This window comes from Trachurus japonicus, chromosome 17 (assembly GCF_045865225.1).
Source record: "Trachurus japonicus isolate A0001 chromosome 17, Traja_1.0".
NCBI lineage: Eukaryota > Metazoa > Chordata > Actinopteri > Carangiformes > Carangidae > Trachurus > Trachurus japonicus.
In genome coordinates, this window is record NC_140923.1 from 10132794 (window position 1) to 10159445 (window position 26652).

The 26652-nt window shown below is 40.3% G+C and overlaps 1 protein-coding gene across 1 annotated transcript in view; it reads right to left on the minus strand.

The window, feature by feature from the left end:
- Positions 1-273: 273 nt before the first annotated feature.
- LOC146970109 (contactin-associated protein-like 4) overlaps positions 274-26652 on the minus strand; it is a 137067-nt gene continuing 110688 nt past the window's right edge. The window contains exons 19-23 of the mRNA XM_085804619.1: positions 24075-24208; positions 11220-11307; positions 4434-4652; positions 2134-2205; positions 274-765 (exon numbers count right to left, since the gene is read on the minus strand). Coding sequence (XP_085660745.1) covers positions 566-765; positions 2134-2205; positions 4434-4652; positions 11220-11307; positions 24075-24208 — 713 coding nt within the window. The 3' untranslated portion in view covers positions 274-565. The remainder of the gene's footprint in view (positions 766-2133; positions 2206-4433; positions 4653-11219; positions 11308-24074; positions 24209-26652) is intronic.

Genomic DNA, 26652 nt, shown 5'->3' on the forward strand with positions numbered 1-26652 from the left:
AGTCTAAAATGAAATTTTGTAAAATTGCTTTTTGAGCACAAATGTTGTCATTCTGCCGTTCTATTTTCACCAAATGTCTCAAATGTGAGATAAAAGAAGCTGAATATTGACTTCACATTACATATAAAGCTCATAGCTGCACGTGCAGACCTCAGGATGTTTAAATGACTTGATGAACCCCGGTACCTTTCTGATCATGTGGCCCCCCACCTAACGGCTGTGGCCCTAAACAACCGCATAATAGTGTTTATGCCAGGGGCCGGCCCTGCCGAAACCTCTCAACTGTTCCGACGTTTCAAAAATGACAAAGTGACGTTAGCCAGAGATTGTTACAAAGACGTGAATTCAGAATTTACATTTTTGAAATATTTACACATGAGACGAGGATATCGACACCCTAAAGTCCGACACTTGTTTGCCTGCTGCGTTTTCCGTTTTCACAATGTACAGAAAGACAACACTGTGTGTGCATTGTTCTTTTTCTTTTGTTTTGCTTTCCATATTTCTGTAGAGTCACTTGTCCGTGCGTCTCGAGTGTCTCTGAGTGCAGTGTGAAGTCCTGAGGTTAAATGAAATACTCCTTCCTCCTCTCACTGCAGTCGTTCTGGGACTCGGTGGTCTGGTTGTTGAAGGTGAAGTCCTGGCTGTCGTCCTGTTTGACTCCCTTCACCTCCTGGCTCCCATACGTCTCTTTCCTCCGGTACAGGACCCTGGCCGTGACCGCCAGGCCACTCACAACCACGAAGATCACCACGGCGATCACACCTGCAGACGCACAAGGGGATATTTCACGACGTGAGGAACATTATGGGATATCTGGAGCATTCATGCATGGTGAAAGACTGAAAGAAACTACTCAGATCAGACCTACATGTCTCCCCCCTCGGTGTTAAAGTCATTTCATTTCCCACTGCTCTGATTATCTTTGCTAATCTAAAAGTACATTAAACATCATTTTAAATCTCTTAAATCTATTGGGCAGCGGTCGGGGAGCCGTGATGTGAGGGAAGATTTCATTTAATTGGAAATTCAAAATACATCTGAAATCAATTTAGGGGAACGTTACACTATAAAGATCATGTTTTATAAGATAAGTGCAAGAAAAGCTCAGTCCTGCACAGGTTTAATTAGGTGAGCTGCCCTTTGTGCACTGAGACAGAGTCGGGCCGGCCGCTTTAATGGGCAGTTTTAAACGACTTTTCTCAGGGTTGCACCTTTCTCTATCTGCACGATTATAGATTGAACCTTTTCTGTCTTCGCTCTGAATCAATCCGTGCTAGCAGGGCAACAAAGTTTTAAATGAGTTTTAAATGGACTCTCTCTCTCCGAGCTCGACATCTGTCTACAACTTTGTCCGTCTGAGCAGAAGTGACCAAGTGTGAAGTCAGGTTATAGTGGATCTCTGTTACATTAAACATCACTTAAAGGAGAATTACGGCCATTTTTGACTTCTAAATCGTTTTCCTGATGGTCACCCAGTTGGGGGGAGCAAAAAACACGACTAAAATGTATTTCAACGACAACAAACACTCAAAAAATAATCAAATATCTCTGGTACATGACTGGGATCCTTAGAGACACCACTGAACTCATATAGTGTAGAGTAGAAACAGTATAAACTTTGTGTTTTTGCATGTAGCCACTCACCTCAGATAGCCCAACTCTGAAACATCCCAGAAAGACATTACTATCCCATCACAGAGCGCCTGCTCTCCCCGCCGATTTCTTTACTAAAACAAACGGTGGAGCAGAGCAGTGGTAATGTCCAGAATATCTCTGACCGTTTATTTTAATTATTAATTATTATAACACAAAGTTTATATAGTGTTTGTTGTGGTTGAAAGAATTGCCCCCATAGGTTAGCGTTGTGGCTATCCCTAGCGCCGGGTAGCCATGGTAACTCTGGTTTGCCTGCATCAATTTTAGTCACGTTTTTTGCTCCAACCAACACTGCGTGACCATCAGGACAACGATTTAGGGGTCAGAAATGACCGGAATTCTCCTTTAAATTGACTTTATAATGATTTCATTGAAATATTTCCAAAAACCCAAACAAAAGTGAGATGAGATGAAAAGTGGTTCCTGTTTGAGCACAGTGAGAATAAAAAGATGGTTAATTAAAGAGTTGAGTACCTCCAATCAGAGCCGAGTCGGTCCTGATGGCATTGACTAAAGGTTGACCTGAGCCCACTGAACCAGACTGGTCTACAGCAGAGAGAGGGAGAGGGAGAGGAAAAGAGGAGAGGAAGAAAGAAAGAAGGACATACAGTAAGTATAAAAAAAGACAATTAAAGTCCCAAAGGAAATGTAAGAGGAAAAAAAAAGGACATGTTGGCAAGGAAGGAGGGGGAAAGAGAATTTAAAATATTGATGGAAAGGAAAGAATCGATAATAATAAAGAGATCAGAAAAGGAGAGACGGGGGAGACAAGATTAGACGATAATAATCCAGATGAGACGGGGGAATAACCGACTCTAATAAAGCATCACAAACTGGAGGAGAATTAAACCGGAGGAAAGAAGAAGAAGGAGAAGAAGTCGTCCTGAGAGGAAAAACTCCCCCTGTGGTCCAAAATTAATTAAATCATTGTTCACACTGTCATTATCGCCCCCCCCCCACCCCAGTCCCCAAAAACAAGAAGCATACTGTCTGTGATTAACGAGCCCCTCTGGAGCAGGAAAAGCAGCTTTCATGCAATTTCCACTCATACAGCAGAGTTTCAACCAGCGTTTTTTTTGTTTTGTTTTGTTTTCCCACTAAACTCCTCGTCAGTGATCGTTAAAACCACATCATCGAAGACGACTTTTTGATTTAGAGCAAAAATATTTAAAATCTGCGTCTCGCTGACGCTCAATTTGCCCAAAAAGGCAAATAAAGACAAGTTGAGTGAGAACGACTGGAGCAGAACAGCTTGTCATGCTGCGGAATAATAATAATAATAATAATAATAATAATAATAATTAGAGCTTTAAGTTACAACAGACATTTTAATGGCTCCTCCCAATCTGGCACAGACAACGCAACACCCACTGTTGTTGTAACTGTCAGAATCACCGGCAACTGAATGTTACACTGGAGTTTAGTTATTGTCAATAAACTTTATGAAAAGACCAAAACCAACAGTGTGTGTGTGTGTGTGTGTGTGAGTCTGTTTCTCAGTTTGTGACGTCTGTAAAATTTAAATCAAATATAGTTTAATTTAAATGAGGTTCAGTCGTTTCTAAAAACTGCTTCTTCTGCTTTTAGTTTCAGAGCTTCAATAAAACTTTTAACTGAAGCAATAAAACACACACTGGACCTCATATTTGATATCGTGCAACTTTCTACTTGACACTTTTCTGACAAACTGCACATAAAAAACTTGAGTACTGTGTTTGAAAATGCACACGATTTACTACAAATCCTCCCAACGGCAACTATCTAAATCTATTACAAGGAGGTGGTTCACCCCAGAACCTCCAACAACGGACGATTGGTTCGATTTAATCTTGTAAATATTCAAAATGGAAAAATTAACATATTGTTTAAAAACCCAGAAAGATCATTTCTACCAAATCTGGAACAAATGGATTTATACAACCTGTGTTCCTTTATATTTTTCTTTATTTTGTTTTATCTTATAGCTATGCACTTTTACTCCAATACTTGTCCTGGCTGATTGTGCAAACTCCCACAGTCTTATGTAAACAGTTGTTTCCTATTTTCTATTCCTGATCCTGTATACAACAACTGGAAAGGTTTAACACTGTAAATCAGACGAAGCTGCTGTCATGACATAAATCTGTTTTTACCAAATTAAAGCAGAAGTGAGGTGAATGTTTGTGTTAATCTAAGTCTTAAATAGTTGTATCTTCCGACAGCAATCACTTCTATAGAGTGTTTGGTCTGAAACACGGGTCTGTCAGTCACTCTGCTCTGCTCTGAGCCCAGGAGAAAACTTTCCTTGTATCCTACAACCTTTATCCAATGAGGAGAGAGAACGGCATAAAGGGGCAGTCCTCTCTGTGTGTGCAGCCAAGGGATGCGCCTGAATGTGGTGACGTAGGGACGAGGACCAATAGATCCATGACGAGGGCGGGGGCTGCTAACTCCATCGGCTGACAAGACGTTATGGTGCGTTCAAGGCAACTCGTAACTGGTGTTTTTCCGACCTGTGAAGTCGTACCAGTTCGATCTGGTACGAGTTCACGGGTCAGAAGTTACGAGTGGCCGTTATAGTGACTTTCACAGGTAAAACAGGTCGGAAAAACACAAGTGGGTTGCCTGGAACGCTACAAAGTCGTAAGTTGTGACTTGAAGCTGTAATTTACGGTTTCAAAAGCCTGCCTGGAACGCAGCATTAGCCAAAACCACCGGATCGCTTACTTCTGCTTTAAGATTTCATTAAAGTAAAATGCGCTCTACAGGATGAAGCTTGTGTTTCCAGCCTTTACCTGACAGGTGGTGTGTGTTCTCTGCTGCGTAGGGATTGGCTGAAGCCGGGGAGCCGCAGTTGGAGCGGACTAAAGGTCCGGTGATGACGACGGGGCTGGTGTCCGGGTGCAGCAGCGCGGCTTTCAGAGGACTGATGGAGTTAAAGTGGACGACCGACAGACAGCCGGTGAAGCCCAGAGAGGCCAACCGGGCCAGGTCTGGGTCCAGGTCTTCAGAGTCTGAGGATGAAACACAGCAACAAAAATTATATTTTATATTTGAAAATGTTATGAATGATGATTACTTGTTTATTTGTTTGTTTGTTTGCTTATTATTAAGATCCCCATTAGCTGCAGCAAAGCCACAGCTATTCTTCCTGGGGTCCAACAGTATCAAATATACAGTTGAAAACACAAAACATAAACATTATAAAAATTAAAAACAAAAAAACAAGTGAGCGATATGCTTAACCTAACAAAACAAAAACAAAGTGTTTACATTTCTTAACTGTGCTTCATTCCTTCTTCGTTATATAAATTGTTCACATACTAATCCTATTACCCACATTTCTACATATCATGTATGTCTACTGTACATCATTACACATCACACATCATACTTGTATATACATTCATTCTACAGAATATACATTATAATAACACATATCTTATATCCATCGAAATATACTCCATATATAAATATACCATGTTGTCTTACTTTGATAAATGCTGTTTTATTAATATTTTGAATTTCTTTGTGTTCGTGGTGAGTTTGATATTTTTCGGCAGTGAATTCCATTCTTTCATACAAAACCGTACGCTTGATGGCGTTAGATCTTGCTTTAGGTAATGTAAAGTTTCCTACAGCTGCATGTCTGGTGGTATATTTATGACTCTCTGCATTAAAAGCGAGGTTTTTAAACAAGATAACAGGTGTTTTTAGGACAGATATATTTCTAATAACAACAAACAGTGAGTACAATAGTCTGTCTTTGACCAGTAACCACGATTACGATGGGAGATCAGGGCTTAAAGAAGGCACAGCAGTGATATGAGCTAAATCCAATCCCATGGTGTGTTTTCTGTAGTGTTGTGGTCAAGAGCTTCTAACCCAAGACTGAGCCAAGACCAAGACCATGAGGGGGCGAGACCAAGTCCAAGACCGACACCATTTTCACTGTATTCAGTATTACAATATTTGTTCCTTTCCGGGTCAGAGAACACAACAGTAGAGGGACTCTCAGAGATATCTATGAGGCGTTTGTTCTCTGACGCGGAAACGATCAATGCTGAAGCCACGGTAAGTCCAAATTTTGATTTAGTTTAATTGTAAAGCAAATTTTATAATATAATTTAAATGATGGTCAAAAGGACGTTAGCTACTTGCGATCACAGAACAATTTTAAAATTAGTCTAAAATTAAAAAAAAACGATAGATTCTTGAACAAAAACGAATCTAAACGTCCACACGCTGCAGTTGGGAGTATGGATGGTATGAAATGAACTGATCATAGGTGACCTGGTATCTGAGGTAAACATTGATTACCACTGGAAATGCCCTTTAAACTGGATTCCTGTCTTTGTTTTATTGGAAAATTGTTGACCTCACTACCTAAGCCATGCTCTCATTTCAACACACGGTTTGGGCAGAAGGCAGCTCGACCAAGACCGAGACAAGACCAAGACCTTGAAAATGTGGTCTAGAGTATTAGTTTTCTGTGTTCACCATCTCATAATAATGTCCTAACATGCTAACATTAGCCACACAATGTGTCAGAAAGTTAAAGTGCTGTTTTGAGGCTATACTTTATAAAAATAATAATAATAGTAATAACAATAAACTATCACTTACATTATAACCAAGTGAGAAACACCTCATGAATTTGTTTGCTATTTATTGCTGTTGTCGTGTGTTTTATTTTATTTGATCTTACTCTTATTATTTTTTTATTTTCCTTTTCCCTGTAATCACAATTAATGTTACCCCTCGGGACAAGGGTGCGGGTAAGGGGTCTGGATGAATGAAAATGTAATGAAATAAAATAAAATAAAAAAATGATCACAAAAAAAAACAAAAACATTAGCCACACAATGTGCAGCTGCTGATGGGACTGTCTTTAGTTTGCAGGTATTTACAGGTTTTGGCTGAAGTGTGAGCAGCAGCAGCAGCAGCAGCAGCGGCAGCAGCAGCAGCAGCAGAGCGACAGCTGAACAGACTCGGCTTCACTGTGTCACATTAGTCTGGAGGATGTTGACGTGAGCTGATGCAGCACCGTCGTCCTCCTGTTGTGTGTTTACTCTCCTGAGAGCAGCAGCACGACACAAACCCACATCATGTCAGGATCAGTTGAGCTCGTCTGCTGAGGCCTCGTTACAGTAGACAGGCTGTCGCTGGTTTCAGCCAGAGATGGCAAAAGTACCCAGATTCTGTACTTGAGTGAAAGTAAAAGTACCTGTGTAAAAAATGACTTTGGTAAAGGTGAAAGTACTGATCCAAATATCTACTCAAGTAAAAGTAAAAAGTACAGGCTCTGAAATTTACTCAAAAGTATTATAAAGAGAAAAAGTATTTCTATTGCACGATTCACCGCAAAGCTAATAACCACATGATAACGTATCTGGAATCCATTTCATCAATGTTAGTGTTTGAACAAACATGAAGTTTACCTGCCAGACACAAGATGTATCCTAAAGTACTTCACTATAGTCAATCGTAGGTATTTGTATTGTACAAATGAGAAAAAAGAGAGCGAGACGACCCGGCGGCGTGATATGACGACCCCGACCCCGCTGAGGAGGAACGATGAAGACTCAGCTCCAGTCCAGCTGTACTTTTATTTTGCCGTAAATTTATTTTGCCAATTGGAAATGTACGGAGTAGAAAGTACCGATATTTGCGTAAAAAATGTACTGAGTAAAAGTAAAAAGTTGTCAGGAAAATAAATACTTCTAAAAGTACAAAGTACCTGAAAATTCAACTTAAGTACAGTAACGAAGTATTTGCACTTCGTTACTTGCCATCACTGGTTTCAGCCTCCAGCCTCCATCTATCACTCCACCAGACAGATGTGCACTCTCTCTCGCCCTCTATCTGTTCGTTTTATTGACTCAGATCCCTCCGTCGTTCACCTCCCGTCGCCGCGGAAACAACCTGCTGCTGCATCACTGTCAGATGACGGAGAGGTGACACATCTGCATGTCGACTGAGGAGAGGAAACATGGCCGCTCCGCTCCTCTCGCTCCATCACCTCCTCCTCCGTCTCTCTGTTTTTCCTTCCGGGTCCATTAGTTAGACTGATGGATGACGGGGTCGCCGTGGGAACGACAGGAAAACCAGCTTTCCTGCTGCTTCTCTGATCCTGATCTGACTCTCTGCCTTTGACAGACATGACGGGGTTAAAACACACCGCGCTGCGCTGACTGAGGATCTACATCCAAACAGGCAAAACACACTGAGAGCTGCGTTTCATGACTCATAGATTAATATTATCGTAGAATTTGTTGTGCATTTAACTATCTCACGTTAGATTTTTCTCACTCTGAAGACAAATCTGAAAAAAGAGCAGCAAATAAAACAATTTTGCATTCTGAAAACGCAGATTTGGACAATTTTCATGCTCAGAAATGCAGGTAAATTCGATTTTTCCTGCACCAGCGGAGCCAAAAACCCAGGAAATGAATAAATTAAATCACACGCATCTGTGGAAGTGAATCCAAATCTGCTGAAATCTTCTCAAAATAAAGAATAAAAAAAAAAAGCAGAAGTAAGCGATCCGGTGGTTTTGGCTAATGCTGCGTTCGAGGCAGGTTTTTGAAATCGTAAATTACAGCTTCAAGTCACAACTTACGACTTTGTAGCGTTCCAGGCAACCCACTCGTGTTTTTCCGACCTGTTTTACCTGTGAAAGTCACTGTAACGGCCACTCGTAACTTCTGACCCGTGAACTCGTACCAGATCGAACTGGTACGACTTCACAGGTCGGAAAAACACGAGTCTACGAGTTTCCTTGAACGCACCATAACAGTCCTCGTCCCTACGTCGCCACATTCACGGCGTCCCTTGGCTGCACACACAGCCCTGCATGCCGTTCTCTCTCCTCATTGGATAAAAACTGTAGGATACGATAAATGTTTTCTCCTGGGCTCAGAGCAGAGCAGAGTGACTGACAGACCCGTGTTTCAGACCAAACACTCTATAGAAGTGATTGCTGTCGGAAGATATAACTATTTAAGACTTATATTAACACAAATATATCACTTACTTCTGCTTTAAACCTAATTTATAACACCAAATCACACTATCATACACCTCTGCATGTTTTATTTCACTGCACTTGTGTTGAAAGTCCAGTAAAGGGCCTCTTGAATAAAACAACTCAACACTTACAGATGTAGTCTGGTCTTTGGTGTCACCTGATTGATGCATCTGGTGAAAGCTACTTCAAATACCAGCAAATAAAACAATTTTGTATTCTAAAACGCAGATTTGGACAATTTTCATGCTCAGAAATGCAGGTAAATTAGATTTTTCCTGCACCAGCGGAGCTAAAAACCCAGGAAATGAATAAATTAAATCACACGCATCTGTGGAAGTGAATCAAAATCTGCTGAAATCTTCTTTCCTGCTGCTTCTCTGATCCTGATCTGACTCTCTGCCTCCTCCGGTTTGACAGACGTGACGACCGCCGGTCACACGCTGACATGACGGGGTTAAAACACACCGCGCTGCGCTGACTGAGGATCTACAGCCAAACAGGCAAAACACACTGAGAGAGCTGCGCCTGTCCCATTTCAATCTGGATTCATTTGTTTTTATTATGAAATTTGCTTCAAATAGAAAACGAAAATTAGTTTTTTGACAGATAAAGATATTTCAAGGCCAAAAATCCCAAAAATGAAGCTACTGATGATGATAACTCTGCGTTCAATTTTTCTTTTTAATAATGAGCAAATTTTATGCACAGAAGTGTGTGTGTGTGTGTGTGGGAGTAATTTCAGCTTTGAGCAGAGAAACAGAATCAGTCACAGCCGAAGACAAAAGTCTCTTCTGAAGTTAATCAAAGTGAAAAGAAACAAATCAACATCATTTTCATGTTCACACGTCACTGCATCGCTGGAAAATGTGAAAATGGAAAATATTGATTCTGTTAAAGGTCCATTGTGTGAAATGGGAGGAAAACCATGATATCTGGCGTTCATATTATAGATTTCATCACTCGCTCGAAAGTGTGGTCATTTTTTTTTCACATTGAATAATGCAGGCGCACAAATTATGCGTCACTTACTCGGGTAAACTCGTGGAAGGAGGTGCGACGAACAGGACAAACGGCCATTTCTGAACACCTTAACAGGTAACAAGTTCAGCCATTTGTTAAACATCACAATTACTCCAAAGCTGTTTAATTAAGGTGAAAATGTAGCATAGTTAAGCTACAAATCCTGCATAGTTCCGCTTTAATGTGATAATAAAGAATAACTCTGGAGGATCTAGACTCTAGACTAGATTTTGTGGATGTGTGTGCTGTTTCTATAGTTTTTTTCAAAGAGTCACAATGAAACACTGACAGGATAAACTTGTGTCAAAACAAATCACTCTCTGTGACTGAAGCTGACTCAGCGTTTACCACTGACAGCCAGTGTTTCCTCTATAAACCGACAGTGTGTGTGTGTTGCTGTGACCGTGTGTGTGTTATTGCCTGCAGCCTCTCAGCCTCTCAGCTCCTCCTGTTATTACCAGCTTATATCTGAGTCTTGTCTCCGGTGGCTCCGCTCACAGGGAACATGAATAAGTCATGACACAGTCTCACCCCCCCCGTCTCTCTGTTACACGTCCCCTCGTCCAACCGGGACTGAGCAGCTAAGTGGATAAAGCCTGGCACTCAAACGCCGGGTCGGTTTGTGAAACTTTGCAGCAAAGCGTCCATTAAAATGGAGCCGTCTGCTGCTCGTTGGAGCGGAGGTGACGAGGAGGAGTTGGTAATTGACAGCAGACGGACTTTTACAAAGGAAAAGAAGCAACACTGAATGTTACAGGATGCAGAAAGTGCAACGCTACTTTACGACATTCATGTTCAGTCTGAACCTGGACAGTACATCTAATTCATCAAATAACCTAATGGATCCATTGGAGGATAAACTCAGTACTTAAAGGGATAGTTCAACATTTTGGCAAATTGGCCCATTGCCATAACCCCTATAGTCATAGCAATAGGTTTGTTACCTTTAATTGTCGGTGCAAGCTATTTTTAGAACGGCGGAGCAGAGCCGTGAGCTGCTCAGAGCTACGCTACGGAGGCTCATGGGATTTCTTGGTTTCCCTCATCAAACTCATCAAATACACAATCCAACAACTCCACAACGCTCTGGTGTACAAGTTGTGAGCTGCACATTCACCACGCTATGAGATAATAACACAACGTTACCACACAGAGTTGTTTTAGAGAGAAATTCATGCAAAACTGCTTTCAGCAAGCAGTCTCTGCAAGCATTTACCTCGCCCCACCCTTCCGTTTCCGGTACATGGGTCCTCAAAAGCGAAGGGAAGGGGCGGAACTTCGCCAGTGGACTCTAAAATACCCACAATGCACAGCAAATTTGGGTGTAAACCACAATGCAATGCGGCCGTGTTTTGCCAGAGGAGAAGAAGGGCGAGATGGTTTCCTTATGAAGGCCACAGTCTGCTTTACTCTGTAATTTTTTCACAATTGGAAACTGAAATTGACTTTGCTGTTAGTTTGGTGTCAATACACTGGATAATGAAGTGTGTGAATGTCCTGGTGTTTGTGTTTTCGCGGCCCCCTCACTCACCGTGCACTCGGCCCAGCAGCAGCGACTTGATGGCGTTGAACTCTCCGTCTGACGTCAGGTTGAAATCCTCTCTGGCGTTCTGGTCGATCTGAAACAACCAACACATTCCTCTTGTTCAGAGTCGTCGGCTGTGGAAATCTGAATTCATAACTACACTCTTCTTCATAGATGAATTTCCTATTTTCCCTGAACAGCGCTCAGATTTTGGTTTTGTTTCATCTCAGCAGCTCAGTGGGAGAAATGAGCCCAAACTTTCAGTGAAAAACATTCAGTCATCCGGGGTGAAATCCTCCACTGGAGATTATTTCTGGCTCCGCAGAGACTCAGCGTGTGGCTGCGGAGTGAAAAACTGAAGTTTCAAACTAACTTCAGCTTTAAAAGTTCGTTTAATTCACTTCACTATGATCTATTTTACATGGAAAAGCAGCTCAGTCTATTGAAAGACTTAAATCTCTTATGAATAAGATCCTGTGGGTAAAACGTCTTACTGGGAGTTGAGACAAATCTGTGTGAACAAATGATTAGTATCCTGATTATTATCTGTATCTATTGTTGTGTAAAGCATAGATTGAAGTACTCAAAGGAAGTACTTACTAATTTTATATTCATATTTCATGTGGAGTGGGGGGTGTAACGTATCATCTTAAATTTACAATACAAAAAATCAACTTCACCCCCGTAATGCACGTAAAGACATCACGATCACTACATTTGTAGAATCAGTGTAAATAAATAGGATGATGACATTGTGTGACTTCAGGTTGATCAGCTTGTTTTGATGTTCATATTAATGTGTCAAATATAATCTTTAAAGGGATAGTTCAACATTTTGGCAAATTGGCCCATTGCCATAATCCCTATAGTCATAGCAGTAGGTTCGTTACCTTTAATTGTCGGTGCAAGCTATTTTTAGAACGGCGGAGCAGAGCCATGAGCCGCTCAGAGCTACGCTACGGAGGCTCATTATGGGATTTCTTGGTTTCCCTCATCAAACTCATCAAATACACAATCCAACAACTCCACAACGCTCTGGTGGACAAGTTGTGAGCTGCACATTCACCACACTATGAGATAATAACACAACGTTACCAGACAGAGTTGTTTTAGAGGGAAATTCATGCAAAACCACTGATGTACGTTGCCTTCAGGGACAGTTTTTCATCAAGCAGTCTCTGCATTTCCCTCTAAAACAACTCTGTGTGGTAACTTTGTGTTATTATCTCATAGCGTGGTGAATGTGCAGCTCACAACTTGTCCACCAGAGCGTTTTGGAGTTGTTGGATTGTGTATTTGATGAGTTTGATGAGGGAAACCAAGAAATCCCATAATGAGCCTCCGTAGCGTAGCTCTGAGCAGCTCACGGCTCTGCTCCGCCGTTCTAAAAACAGCTTGCACCGACAAATAAAGGCAACGAACCTACTGCTATGACTATAGGGATTATGGTAATGGGACAATTTGCCAAAATGTTGAACTATCCCTTTAAGTGCCGGAACTGCACTCAAGTAACCGTGAGTTATCTTTTATGTCAGACTTGTCTGTGTAATCTTGACTTGACTGAGGTCGTTCTAGATAAAACTGATCTCTACAGACTGAAACATCTTCACCCGATGCTAAATAAAAGTTGGAGCGATAAAAAGGGTCATAACTTTAAAAACTAACATTTTCTTCGTCCTGAATCTCGATGATTAGTTTTATAAAGTGATTGTGGATGTTCCTGCTCCTCCGGTGTCTGAGCTGAGTGGACTAACTGGAGCGTGTTGGGAGGTGAGCAGGAAACCCCTCGGAGGAACTCGCTGCTCTTATGCACTGCAAAAACTCAAACTCTTACCAAGAACATTTGTCTTATTTCTAGTCAAAACAAATCTCATTATACTTAAAACTAGAAAAAGCATTTCCAAGAATGGAAATGGTGTGACTGCTGATAGCAACTGGACGCTGTTGCAGAATTAGCAAATAGTGCAAGCAGTGATCACCATACAAATGTTTGACCAAGGTCAGAATCGAACTCACAACCTCATGGTCATTAGACTTCCACTCTGCCTCTAGGCCACAGTGAACACACAGTTGCAGAGACTGTTGTCTGTTAATGATCTGCACACTGTCAACATCAAGAAAGCTTGAGAGTCAAGCTTGAATGACTTAGAATGAAAATTTCTGTGAATTTCAGGCTGAGAGCAGCAGTTTCAACATGAAGCAAGTTATCAGAAGTCAACAGAGGATGACTGGGAAAATAATTCACTATGATTGTTGTTGAGGCAAGATTTGAACCAGCAACCTTCAGGTCTCCAGACCAGCAAGCTAACCACTAGGCTACAGACAGAGACAGTATGTGAGGGGTAAAGAAAACCTTTGATAAGAGGATCACTGGCTTCTGCTTAAAAAAAAAAGTAAGGAATCAAACCCATGACCTCATGATCAATAAACCTTTACTCTGCCACTTCGCCACAGAGAGCACAGACATAAGCATGTTGCCATTGTAATGTGATGATGTGCTGCAAACGGTGGCAGAAGCAATTAATGCGTCTCTTAACAAACACCTGTAACCAACTGGACTACAGACAGAGTTGTGGAGAACTCTCAGCATTGGGCTGAATGAGAGCAGAGAGCTCCCTGGCTGCATTTAAAAAATATTTTAAATTATTATCTAAGTCTCAATGCATTTTTGACCAGAATTTTAGCCAGAAGACAAGTGTGGCTACAAAACTGGAGAAAATAATTTGTCTAGAGTTTAATTTGCAGAAAAAGTTAAATATTTTAAAAAGTATAAATAGTTAAAAAGAGAAAAGTAATGCCGATAAAGTTCAAAAAAAGCTGCACGTTTTGATATATGAATTGTTGAAATAGCACAACACCTAACACACTAACCATATGGCCACAGAGAACCTGAGTTACAATGAGCTTTATACTATGAGGAATCAAAGACTGTCCAATGACAGCTGAATAATTGGAATCAAAAGTCAAGCAATGATGTGAAATGACTGAGGCAGGAATCGAACCCATGACCATATGATCACTAAACCTTTACTCTGCCACTCGGCTACAGAGAGCACACTGCTTTCAAGACTGTTGTCATTCATTGTAATGTGATGATGTGCTGCAAACTGGTACGAGTAATGAAGGAGATAACAAACACCTGTAACCAATTGAAGGCGGGGGAGGAGAGCAGAATTCAACATAACATAACAAGAGTTCTTCCCTTGGATTCGAACCAGTGACCTTAGGGTTGGCAAGCATCCACCCTAACCCCTACACTACAGTGGAGTTGTGACGAAGAGAGGTTGAGACTTTGATGAATGTGAGATTTTTCAATGATGTTTAAAATAAAGAGTAATTAGTATAAACTAGCCACACCAAGTAAGAAGAGGACTTTTTTGTGACCTGTGACTATTTTTTGGTGAATTAAAATGAACTAGAAAAGGCATTTCCAAGAATGGAAATGGTGTGACTGCTGACAGCAGCTGAACGCTGTTGCAGAATTAGCAAATAGTGCAAGCAGTGATCACCATACAAATGTTTGACCAAGGTCGGACTCGAACCCACAACCTCATGGTCAATAGACTTCCACTCTGCCTCTAGGCCACAGTGCACACACAGTTGCAGAGACTGTTGTCTGTTGATGAGCTGCACTCTGTCTCACTCTGACATCAAGAAAGCTTGAGAGTCAAGCTTGAATGACTTAGAATGAAAATTTCTGTGAATTTCAGGCTGAGAGCAGCAGTTTCAACATGAAGCAAGTTATCAGAAGTCAACAGAGGACAAGTGTGGCTACAAAACTGGAGAAAATAATTTGTCTAGAGTTTAATTTGCAGAAAAAGTTAAATATTTTAAAAAGTATAAATAGTTAAAAAGAGAAAAGTAATGCTGATAAAGTTCAAAAAAAGCTGCACGTTTTGATATATGAATTGTTGAAATAGCACAACACCTAACACACTAACCATATGGCCACAGAGAACCTGAGTTACAATGAGCTTTATACTATGAGGAATCAAAGACTGTCCAATGACAGCTGAATAATTGGAATCAAAAGTCAAGCAATGAAGTGAAAAGACTGAGGCAGGAATCGAACCCATGACCATATGATCACTAAACCTTTACTCTGCCACTCGGCTAGAGAGTGCACACTGTTTTCAAAACTGTTGTCATTCATTGTAATGTGATGATGTGCTGCAAACTGGTATGAGTAATCAAGGAGATAACAAACACCTGTAACCAATTGAAGGCGGGGGAGGAGAGCAGAATTCAACATAACATAACAAGAGTTCTTCTCTTGGATTCGAACCAGTGACCTGAGGGTTGGCAGGCATCTACCCTAACCCCTACACTACAGTGGTGTTGTGAAGAAGAGAGGTTGAGACTTTGATGAATGTGAGATTTTTTGTGAAAAAGTTAAATATTTGAAAAAGTATAAATAGTTAAAAAGAGAAAAGTAATGCCGATAAAGTTCAAAAAAAGCTGCACGTTTTGATATATGAATTGTTGAAATAGCACAAAGTATGAAGGACTAGAAGAAGACCGTAAAAAGGCGGAAGAAAATGGCCAAACAGAAGAACAATAGTGTGACTGCTTCAGTAGTCACACTAAAAAGCATTTCCAAGAATGGAAATGGTGTGACTGCTGACAGCAACTGAACGCTGTTGCAGAATTAGCAAATAGTGCAAGCTGTGATCACCATACAAATGTTTGACCAAGGTCAGAATCGAACCCACATCCTCATGGTCATTAGACTTCCACTCTGCCTCTAGGCCACAGTGCACACACAGTTGCAGAGACTGTTGTCTGTTAATGATCTGCACACTGTCAACATCAAGAAAGCTTGAGAGTCAAGCTTGAATGACTTAGAATGAAAATGTCTGTGAATTTCAGGCTGAGCACTAACCATATGGCCACAGAGAACCTGAGTTACAATGAGCTTTATACTATGAGGAATCAAAGACTGTCCAATGACAGCTGAATAATTGGAATCAAAGTCAAGCAATGAAGTGAATAGACTGAGGCAGGAATCGAACCCATGACCATATGATCACTAAACCTTTACTCTGCCACTCGGCTACAGAGAGCACACTGCTTTCAAAACTGTTGTCATTCATTGTAATGTGATAATGTGCTGCAAACTGGTATGAGTAATCAAGGAGATAACAAACACCTGTAACCAATTGAAGGCGGGGGAGGAGAGCAGAATTCAACATAACATAACAAGAGTTCTTCCCTTGGATTCGAACCAGTGACCTTAGGGTTGGCAAGCAGTTACCCTAACCACTACACTACAGTGGAGTTGTCAAGAAGAGAGGTTGAGACTTTGATGAATGTGAGATTTTTTGTGAAAAAGTTAAATATTTGAAAAAGTATAAATAGTTAAAAAGAGAAAAGTAATGCCGATAAAGTTCAAAAAAAGCTGCACGTTTTGATATATGAATTGTTGAAATAGCACAAAGTATGAAGGACTAGAAGAAGACCGTAAAAAGGCGGAAGAAAATGGCCAAACAGAAGAACAATAGTGTGACTGCTTCAGCAGTCACACTAATTAAAAAGCACTTAACGGCAAGTTACAAAGCTGAGCTCCTTCTCCTGCTGATGTGAAAAAAATGCATTGAGCTGAATGGGAGCAGAGAGCTCCCTGGCTGCATTTAAAAAATATTTTAAACTAGAAAAAGCATTTCCAAGAATGGAAATGGTGTGACTGTTGATAGCAACTGAACGCTGTTGCAGAATTACCAAATAGTGCAAGCAGTGATCACCATACAAATGTTTGACCAAGGTCGGAATCGAACCCACAACCTCATGGTCATTAGACTTCCACTCTGCCTCTAGGCCACAGTGCACACACAGTTGCAGAGACTGTTGTCTGTTAATGATCTGCACACTGTCAACATCAAGAAAGCTTGAGAGTCAAGCTTGAATTACTTAGAATGAAAATTTCTGTGAATTTCAGGCTGAGAGCAGCAGTTTCAACATGAAGCAAGTTATCAGAAGTCAACAGAGGACAACTGGGAAAATAATTCACTATAATTGTTGTTGAGGCAAGAATTGAACCAGCAACCTTCAGGTCTCCAGACCAGCAAGCTAACCACTAGGCTACAGACAGAGACAGTATGTGAGGGGTAAAGAAAACCTTTGATAAGAGGATCACTGGCTTCTGCTTAAAAAAAAAAGTAAGGAATCGAACCCATGACCTCATGATCAATAAACCTTTACTCTGCCACTTCGCCACAGAGAGCACAGACATAAGCATGTTTCAGACAGAGTTGTGGAGAATTCTCAGCATTGGGCTGAATGAGAGCAGAGAGCTCCCTGGCTGCATTTAAAAAATATTTAAAATTATTATCTAAGTCTCTTTGCATTTTTGACCAGAATTTTAGCCAGAAGACAAGTGTGGCTACAAAACTGGAGAAAATAATTTGTCTAGAGTTTAATTTGCAGAAAAAGTTAAATATTTTAAAAAGTATAAATAGTTAAAAAGAGAAAAGTAACGCCGATAAAGTTCAAAAAAAGCTGCACGTTTTGATATATGAATTGTTGAAATAGCACAACACCTAACACACTAACCATATGGCCACAGAGAACCTGAGTTACAATGAGCTTTATACTATGAGGAATCAAAGACTGTCCAATGACAGCTGAATAATTGGAATCAAAAGTCAAGCAATGATGTGAAATGACTGAGGCAGGAATCGAACCCGTGACCATATGATCACTAAACCTTTACTCTGCCACTCGGCTACAGAGAGCACACTGCTTTCAAGACTGTTGTCATTCATTGTAATGTGATGATGTGCTGCAAACTGGTATGAGTAATCAAGGAGATGACAAACACCTGTAACCAATTGAAGGCGGGGGAGGAGAGCAGAATTCAACATAACATAACAAGAATTCTTCCCTTGGATTCGAACCAGTGACCTTAGGGTTGGCAGGCAGTTACCCTAACCCCTACACTACAGAGAGGTTTTAGTAGAGAGGTTGAGACTTTGATGAATGTGAGATTTTTCAATGATGCTTAAAACAAAGATAAATTAATATAAATTAGCTACACCAAGTAAGAAGAGGACTTTTTTGTGACCTGTGACTATTTTTTGGTGAATTAAAATGAATTAAAAAGCACTTAACAGCAAGTTACAAAGTTGAGCTCCTTCTCCTGCTGATGTGAAAAAAAATGCATTGAGCTTAATGAGAGCAGAGAGCTCCCTGGCTGCATTTAAAAAATATTTAAAATTATTATCTAAGTCTCTTTGCATTTTTGACCAGAATTTTAGCCAGAAGACAAGTGTGGCTACAAAACTGGAGAAAATAATTTGTCTAGAGTTTAATTTGTGGCCATGCTGACAGTTTAGCCAGAAAAACTCTAGAATGTTTTTTTGCCTCTCTCCACTCTGACACCACTCTGGCTCTGCTCGTTAGACGCAATACACACACATTATAAAGCTGAAAAAAATCAGAAAAAGTTAAATATTTGAAAAAGTATAAATAGTTAAAAAGAGAAAAGTAATGCCGATAAAGTTCAAAAGAAGCTGCACGTTTTGATATATGAATTGTTGAAATAGCACAAAGTATGAAGGACTAGAAGAAGACCGTAAAAAGGCGGAAGAAAATGGCCAAACAGAAGAACAATAGTGTGACTGCTAGTGTGACTGCTGAAGCAGTCACACTATTGTTCTTCTGTTTGGCCATTTTCTTCCGCCTTTTTACGGTCTTCTTCTAGTCCTTCATACTTTGTGCTATTTCAACAATTCATATATCAAAACGTGCAGCTTTTTTTGAACTTTATCGGCATTACTTTTCTCTTTTTAACTATTTATACTTTTTAAAATATTTAACTTTTTCACAAAAAATCTCACATTCATCAAAGTCTCAACCTCTCTTCTTCACAAGTCCACTGTAGTGTAGGGGTTAGGGTAACTGCTTGCCAACCCTAAGGTCACTGGTTCGAATCCAAGTGAAGAACTCTTGTTATGTTATGTTGAATTCTGCTCTCCTCCCCCGCCTTCAATTGGTTACAGGTGTTTGTTATCTCCTTGATTACTCATACCAGTTTGCAGCACATCATCACATTACAATGAATGACAACAGTTTTGAAAGCAGTGTGCTCTCTGTAGCCGAGTGGCAGAGTAAAGGTTTAGTGATCATATGGTCATGGGTTCGATTCCTGCCTCAGTCTTTTCACTTCATTGCTTGACTTTTGATTCCAATTATTCAGCTGTCATTGGACAGTCTTTGATTCCTCATAGTATAAAGCTCATTGTAACTCAGGTTCTCTGTGGCCATATGGTTAGTGCTCAGCCTGAAATTCACAGACATTTTCATTCTAAGTCATTCAAGCTTGACTCTCAAGCTTTCTTGATGTTGACAGTGTGCAGATCATTAACAGACAACAGTCTCTGCAACTGTGTGTGCACTGTGGCCTAGAGGCAGAGTGGAAGTCTAATGACCATGAGGATGTGGGTTCGATTCTGACCTTGGTCAAACATTTGTATGGTGATCACAGCTTGCACTATTTGCTAATTCTGCAACAGCGTTCAGTTGCTATCAGCAGTCACACCATTTCCATTCTTGGAAATGCTTTTTCTAGTTATTATCTAAGTCTCTTTGCATTTTTGACCAGAATTTTAGCCAGAAGACAAGTGTGGCTACAAAACTGGAGAAAATAATTTGTCTAGAGTTTAATTTGTGGCCGTGCTGACAGTTTAGCCAGAAAAACTCTAGAATGTTTTTTTGCCTCTATCCACTCTGACACCACTCTGGCTCTGCTCGTTAGACGCAACACACACACATTATAAAGCTGAAAAAAAATCAGAAAAAGTTAAATATTTTAAAAAGTATAAATAGTTAAAAAGAGAAAAGTAATGCCGATAAAGTTCAAAAAAAGCTGCACGTTTTGATATATGAATTGTTGAAATAGCACAAAGTATGAAGGACTAGAAGAAGACCGTAAAAAGGCGGAAGAAAATGGCCAAACAGAAGAACAATAGTGTGACTGCTTCAGCAGTCACACTAATGATCTAAAAACAAGTTAATTTTTAGGTGATGAGTCTTATTTTAAGTGGAAAGAGATTAGTTTTGACTAGAAATGAGACATTTTGACAAGAAATAAGGCAAATATTCTTGGAAAGATTTTGAGTTTTTGCAGTGTGCGTCCTCTGTTCCTGCTCTGTCATCAGAGTCCAGAGTTTTATTTTATTTGCCCCAGAACGAGTCATTTTTCAGCAGGACAGGCACTGGGGGGAAGAGACCTGACGACGCTGCTGCTGCTGCTGCTGCTGCTGCTGCTGCTGCTGCTCTGTGAAACTCATGTCAACTCATGTTGAGGCGACGTTCCTGGGGTTCGCTGCTAATGATGTCATGATTCAAGGTGATGGGAACCAGCACGATAAGCCTAACCCTCTTCATATTTCACTGGAGATTCACAAACCTCAGCGCCTCAGGAGGGCGAGACGAGGTCACTTTATATTTTATCTCACTGTGTTGATAATTACACAGAGGTCCAGGCCGAGTTAACCTCATACATCAACCCGTGCTGTTGTTAAAGATACGATCTAAGATGCTTCATATTTCATCTGGGGCTGATTTAATGTGCAGTTTGTCCCCGCCGCCTTGCCGTAGCTCTGCTTAATTATACATGAGGGGAACGAGAGGGGGGACAGTTTGTTCCTTCTTTCCTTCCTCTTCACTCATTAAAGTCGCACACAAACAAACACGGACGTGGTGGACCGTGAGCTCCCGGTGAATCATTAGCTCCAGTGTGTCTGAAGTGACAGCTGGTGACTCGTTATCTCAGAGCTGGGAAGACACACACAACGTTTCAGAAGTTTGACAAAAACCTGTTCAACTACTTCACCTGTGTTTTTGTACTTTTGAGTGTAACATTTCCTGCTTTTATTTTGACATTTAAACTGAACAGATTAATCTCTGTGCACGGCAAAAACTCAAATATCTTACAAGAATATTTGTCTTATTTCTAGTTAAAATGTAATTTCTAGTCAAAACAAATCTCATTCTACTAAAAATATGACTCATCACATTAAAAAGTAGCTTGTTTTTAGACACTTTTTACTTCTTTCAAGCAGATTTTCACTTGAAATAAGTAGAAAAATCTGACAGTGGAACAATTTTTCTTCCTTATAACAAGCACAAAAAACATGTTTTCACTGGCAGATTTTTCTACTTATTTCAATTGAAAATTTGTTTGAAACAAGTGAGAATAATCTAAAAACAAGTTAATTTTTAGGTGATGAGTCTTATTTTAAGTGGAAAGAGATTAGTTTTGACTAGAAATGAGACATTTTAAAAAGAAAGAAAACAAATATTTTGAGTTTTTGCAGTGTGCTGAAGGTGGCAGTACACACATAAAGACAAAAGATTTTGGCCCGATTTTCCTTGCCTGATTATTTTATGGCTCTTAAGATTAGCCTATGAGATTACCCTGTGGTGTGAGGTGTGTTAAGAGTCAAAGTCTCCCAACAATCTGCTCAGAAAATGGTCGGGGCCGACGATCGTAAACATTAAACCTGTTCAATATTTAGGATCGTTTAGATCAAAAGTCGTCTTGTGTGTGTGTGGTGGGAAGGCGACGCTCCGCGGATTGTGACGTGAAATTGAATGTATCCAATAAAGAAGCGAGTTGACTGAAGAACACAAAGCATAACAAACCAGTATGGCTACCGTCAATGAAGCAAAATTCAAAGTACCCGTACGTCAGATCATGTTTGATCATGTGAGATTTCTGGCGTGGGGGACGAGATTCCAGTGCGTCATTAGACAAATCTTTATGTGTGGTCTGTGGTGTATGTGGAATATCATAGCACCCAGCTCTGGAAAAAAATAAGAAACCACTTCAAAATGATCAGTTCCTCTGTGTTTGTGTAAAATGAACACTTTTGTTTAATTCTATAACCTACTGACAAAATTTCTCCCAAATTGGAAATAAAAATATTGTCATTAGAGCATTTTAGGGGTGTCACGATTTCGATTTTTTATCGAAATCGATCGAAATTACGTCACGATCTCGAGCATCGAAGTCAAAGAGAGGATCGACGATCCCCGCCCCCCCCGCCGCATAGCTACAACTGCCCGTTGTCCCCATTGCGCACCAAGCGTCTTGTCAGTCACTGGTCCGAGTTTTCCTTTACTTTTTATTTCGAGACAACACTCACTCTCTCTCTCTCTCTCTCTCTCTCTCTCTCTCTCTCTCTCTCTCTCTCTCTCTCTCTCTCTCTCTCTCGCTCTCTCTCTCTCTTTTTTTTTTTTTTTTTTTTTACCGGCGGTGTCAGCTGATGTGCACGTCTGCAGCAACCCAAACAAATGCACATGTTGACTGGCTCTATTCCAGCCACGTGATTGGTTCGGCACGGCGCAACTCTCAATATCATTGGCTATTTGCCAAAACATGGATGAATGAAACCTACCGACCACGTCTCATATTTCTATCAAAGAAAAGTTATTTCACAATTTATAGCGTTTTATCACCCAGCCCTGGTGGGCTACTGTCCCCCTCCTAACAGGAGGGAGACACAGCTCTAACTACACAACACCCACAAGCACTGAGAGCCGCATGTTGCAGAGACGTTATAAGATTAAAAAAAAAAAAAAAACTCGCAAATAATAAGCAGACGAGAAGGTGCAACTTGCCACTTTTTGTCGATGTATTATTTGCGGGGGCTTTGGGGGATCTGGTGACGCTGGAGGATCTGGGACTGATTGACTGTGGACCACCACCAGTCTGATCAGGATCTGATCATCAGGTCCATGGCAGCGCTGCAGCTGCAGCTCTGCCCCGCTGTCACATGACTCTCCGTATCATCTCGTTTACATTACATTAAGCCGACATCAGGAGAATAATGAGACACGACGGTAAATTAATGAAAATTAAATTATGATAATGTACAGATATAAATATATTTGTTTCAAAACCTTGGGGGCAATTTTGGCCCCTGGATCATGATTTTTGGGGGCATGTTACCTTTATATTGTAAAGAAATTATTTAAATGTGACCATTAGTGCCTAATGTGATACATTATGGAAATTGCATCACTTATATGTAGCCCATCTTTTGAAATAAGATTTACTGTACAAAATTTGATGAATAAAACCAATGATCGTAGACTAGACTAGTCTGAAAATAGCATAGGCGTCTGTGCTGTAAGAAAAAGAAAAAAAATCGAAAATCAAATCGAATCGAGGATTTGGAGAATCGTGACACCCCTAGAGCATTTATTTACAGAAAATGGCAACAGGTCAAAATAACAAAAAAAGTTCTGTTTTCAGACCTTGTATAATGCAAAGAAAACAAGTTCATATTCATTTTAAAACAACACAACATTACTTTTTAAACTTAGGAAGAGTTTAGAAATCAACATTGGTGGAATAATCCCAATTTTTAATCGCAGCAGTGTTTTTTTTATTTTTATTTATAATCTTTCTTCCTCATTAAATATGATTTGGTTCAGGTGCTCAGCTAAGTAGAGTGAGGTGCTTGTGTTGGAGTTCAATAGACACTGGAATCGATGGCTGCCATAGCAACGTGTAGAGAAGCTGATTTATTAACAACATTTTGGAGTTGTGGTCTCTTTATTTTTTTTCCAGAGCTGCACAATACGATCAAAACTATTCAATCAAAGATTTTTTATCTTCATGTGTGGGGTCTCTCACAGATAAAGTGTGAACCAGGCTTCACTTCACTCAAACTCTTTGCTTTGCACGACTCAACACTGCTCAGCATCGACTTCTCCCAAATCTTCTCACATTTATACTTCCATATATTTCAGGACAATCACTCGTAATAAAGTGTTGTGTGTTCTTTCAACTCCATGTTGTGTGTGTGTGTGTGTGTGTGTGTGTGTGTGTGTGTGTGTGTGTGTGTGTGTTACCTGCACAGACACAGAGTCGGTCAGCCTCCTGACAGTGACAGTGTGTAGTTGCCCGTTGGACAGACTCTTCACTCTGCTCCTCAGCACCTCGGCCTCTCTGCTGCTGTCCAGCTTGTACCGCACCTCCAGCTTATCTGCACACACACAGACACACACACACACAGTTTATTGTCTATTGAAGCTTTCTCCAGGTCTGTTTCTCTTAATCTCTCCCTTTTTTTATGTCACTGACTGACAAATATCTGATTTAATAAAGCTTAAGAGGATTAGGATTTAATTCCCCATCAATAACACAACAAATGTAAATTTAAAATCTAATTAATTTTACCTCACATTCAGAGCGTTCAGACCAGATTTAATGAAAATCTGTGGAGCTTTAAGATTCAAAAGAAGAACAAGAAATCACACGTCGTCCTTCAGGTGCATACAAAATAACATTTAGCATAATTTTCCAGTATGATAATAAAACACAATGAATATCTCATTAATATGACGATGTTCATTACAGATGTGTTTTTATCTAGAAGGAATAATTATGTGGTGTTCCCACAGTTTGACGTTCCTAATAATAATAATAATAATAATACATATCTTTTTTTTAAATGTGTTTTTGGTCTGAGGTGATTTAACTGCAGCAGAGAAATAAAGGAGCTTGACAACTCAAACCTCTCAGGGATTAAAAAAACAGACTCTTCAGTTTAAGAAACCACCACCAACCCTTCAGCGCTCTGCTGTCCATCAGCTCTGAGTCATTAACACCAGAATAAATCCATGTCCAGCTCATCCAGCAGCAAAGAGCTGCTTCCCTCAGACTCCTGGACGCCGAGGACGTCGTTTTAAATTCAAAGAGCCTCCTACTTCTTCTCTTTAAAAGCCAAACTCTTCATAGAATTACTGGACTCAGAAGTTTCTTAAACACAGTGAGTGGTTTTTCTGTTATATCCTTTGTCTTGTGTCAGCTTTCTGCTATCATTCATGGTGTTAGGGTCTTAAATCAGCTGCAAAACAAACTAAAACAATTATTTATCATCCTACTTGTTTTTCTTCTCTTGGTTACATTGTTAGGCTTCCTATCTGTGAATTTAATATTTTTTGGTGTGGGCCCCTGGTCCTTTTCCTTTACCCCTTGGCTTCAAATTAACCTTCCTCTTGTCAGCTTTCTGCTACCATTCATGGTGTTCGGATCGGTTTTGACCTGAGTCTTAAATCAGCTGTAAAACACTAAAACAATTATTTATCATCCTATTTGTTTCTCATCTCTTGTTAGTCTTCTTCCTTATCCTTTAAAAGGTTGGTTTTGCACTTATGATTTCAGTTTTCTACTCTAATTATTGTTCTTATCGTTATAACAGGGTCAAAATTGACCCTAACACCACAAATGTCATAATTTTAACCAGAGCATTTTAGAATTTTGTGAAGAAAATGTGTTTAAATAAATGTTCCTGACAAAGTCAAAAAGCCTTGATGCTATAAACTAATCTATGTGGAACTTTTATGCATTTAAAACCTGAAAACAGGGTCAGTGGTGACCAAACACAAGAGAAAGGATATTCAGCAGCACGTTGACCGGCTACATCATCATCATCATCATCATCATCATCATCATCATCATCATCAAACCGTTGTTCCCTCAGCATCACAGCATCTGGTCTCACCGGTAAAACCAGTCAACACTTTGTTTTTTCTTTTCTTTTCTTTCTTCAGCTGGAGACGAGACATACAGTACAGTAATAGCTGCAGCTGCAGCTGGACAGATTAAAGGCTGACGGGGTGAATCCAGAGAGAGGAAAGGTCTGACAGATCCTCATAGATCTGGTGAAGCTGCAGAGCAAAGGACGGGGAGGAAGGAGAGAGAGAGGGAGGAGGAGGAGGAGGAGGAGGAGGAGAGGTCGATGTCATGAGGAGATGACAGGAACGAGGGAAAGAGAGAGAGAGAGAAGGTGGAGAGGTAGAAAGATGAGAGGCTGGGAGGAGATGTGAGGAGAGGGAAGTCGTTGAGGGAGGAAGAGAAGTCTGCTGGAGCTTCTGAGTTAAGGTTTCAAAACTGTGGACCAAAATAAAAGCGAGAGCAACAAGAACCAATAAGAAAGAAAAAAAAGACGGAGGTAATTAACTGATGTGCAGAGGGTGAAGGAAGACTGAGAGGAAGTGTGAGAAAGAAGAAGTGAGGATAACAAGAGGCTTTTTTATTTATTTTTTATTTTTTACTAAATAATAGACGACAACCTCAAGTGTGAATGAGCTGAGGAGACCTGAGAGGACGAGTGAGGGATGAGAAACAGACAGAGACATGGAGGTAGAAGATGATGCACTTTCATAAAATAAAATAAAATAAAATAAAATATACAAAACTCATGGTGGAAAATTAGATTTAAAGGGAAAGTTCAACATTTTGGCAAATTGGCCCATTGCCATAATCCCTATAGTCATAGCAGTAGGTTTGTTACCTTTAATTGTCGGTGCAAGCTATTTTTACAACGGCGGAGCAGAGCCGTGAGCTGCTCAGAGCTACGCTACGGAGGCTCATTATGGGATTTCTTGGTTTCCCTCATCAAACTCATCAAATACACAATCCAAC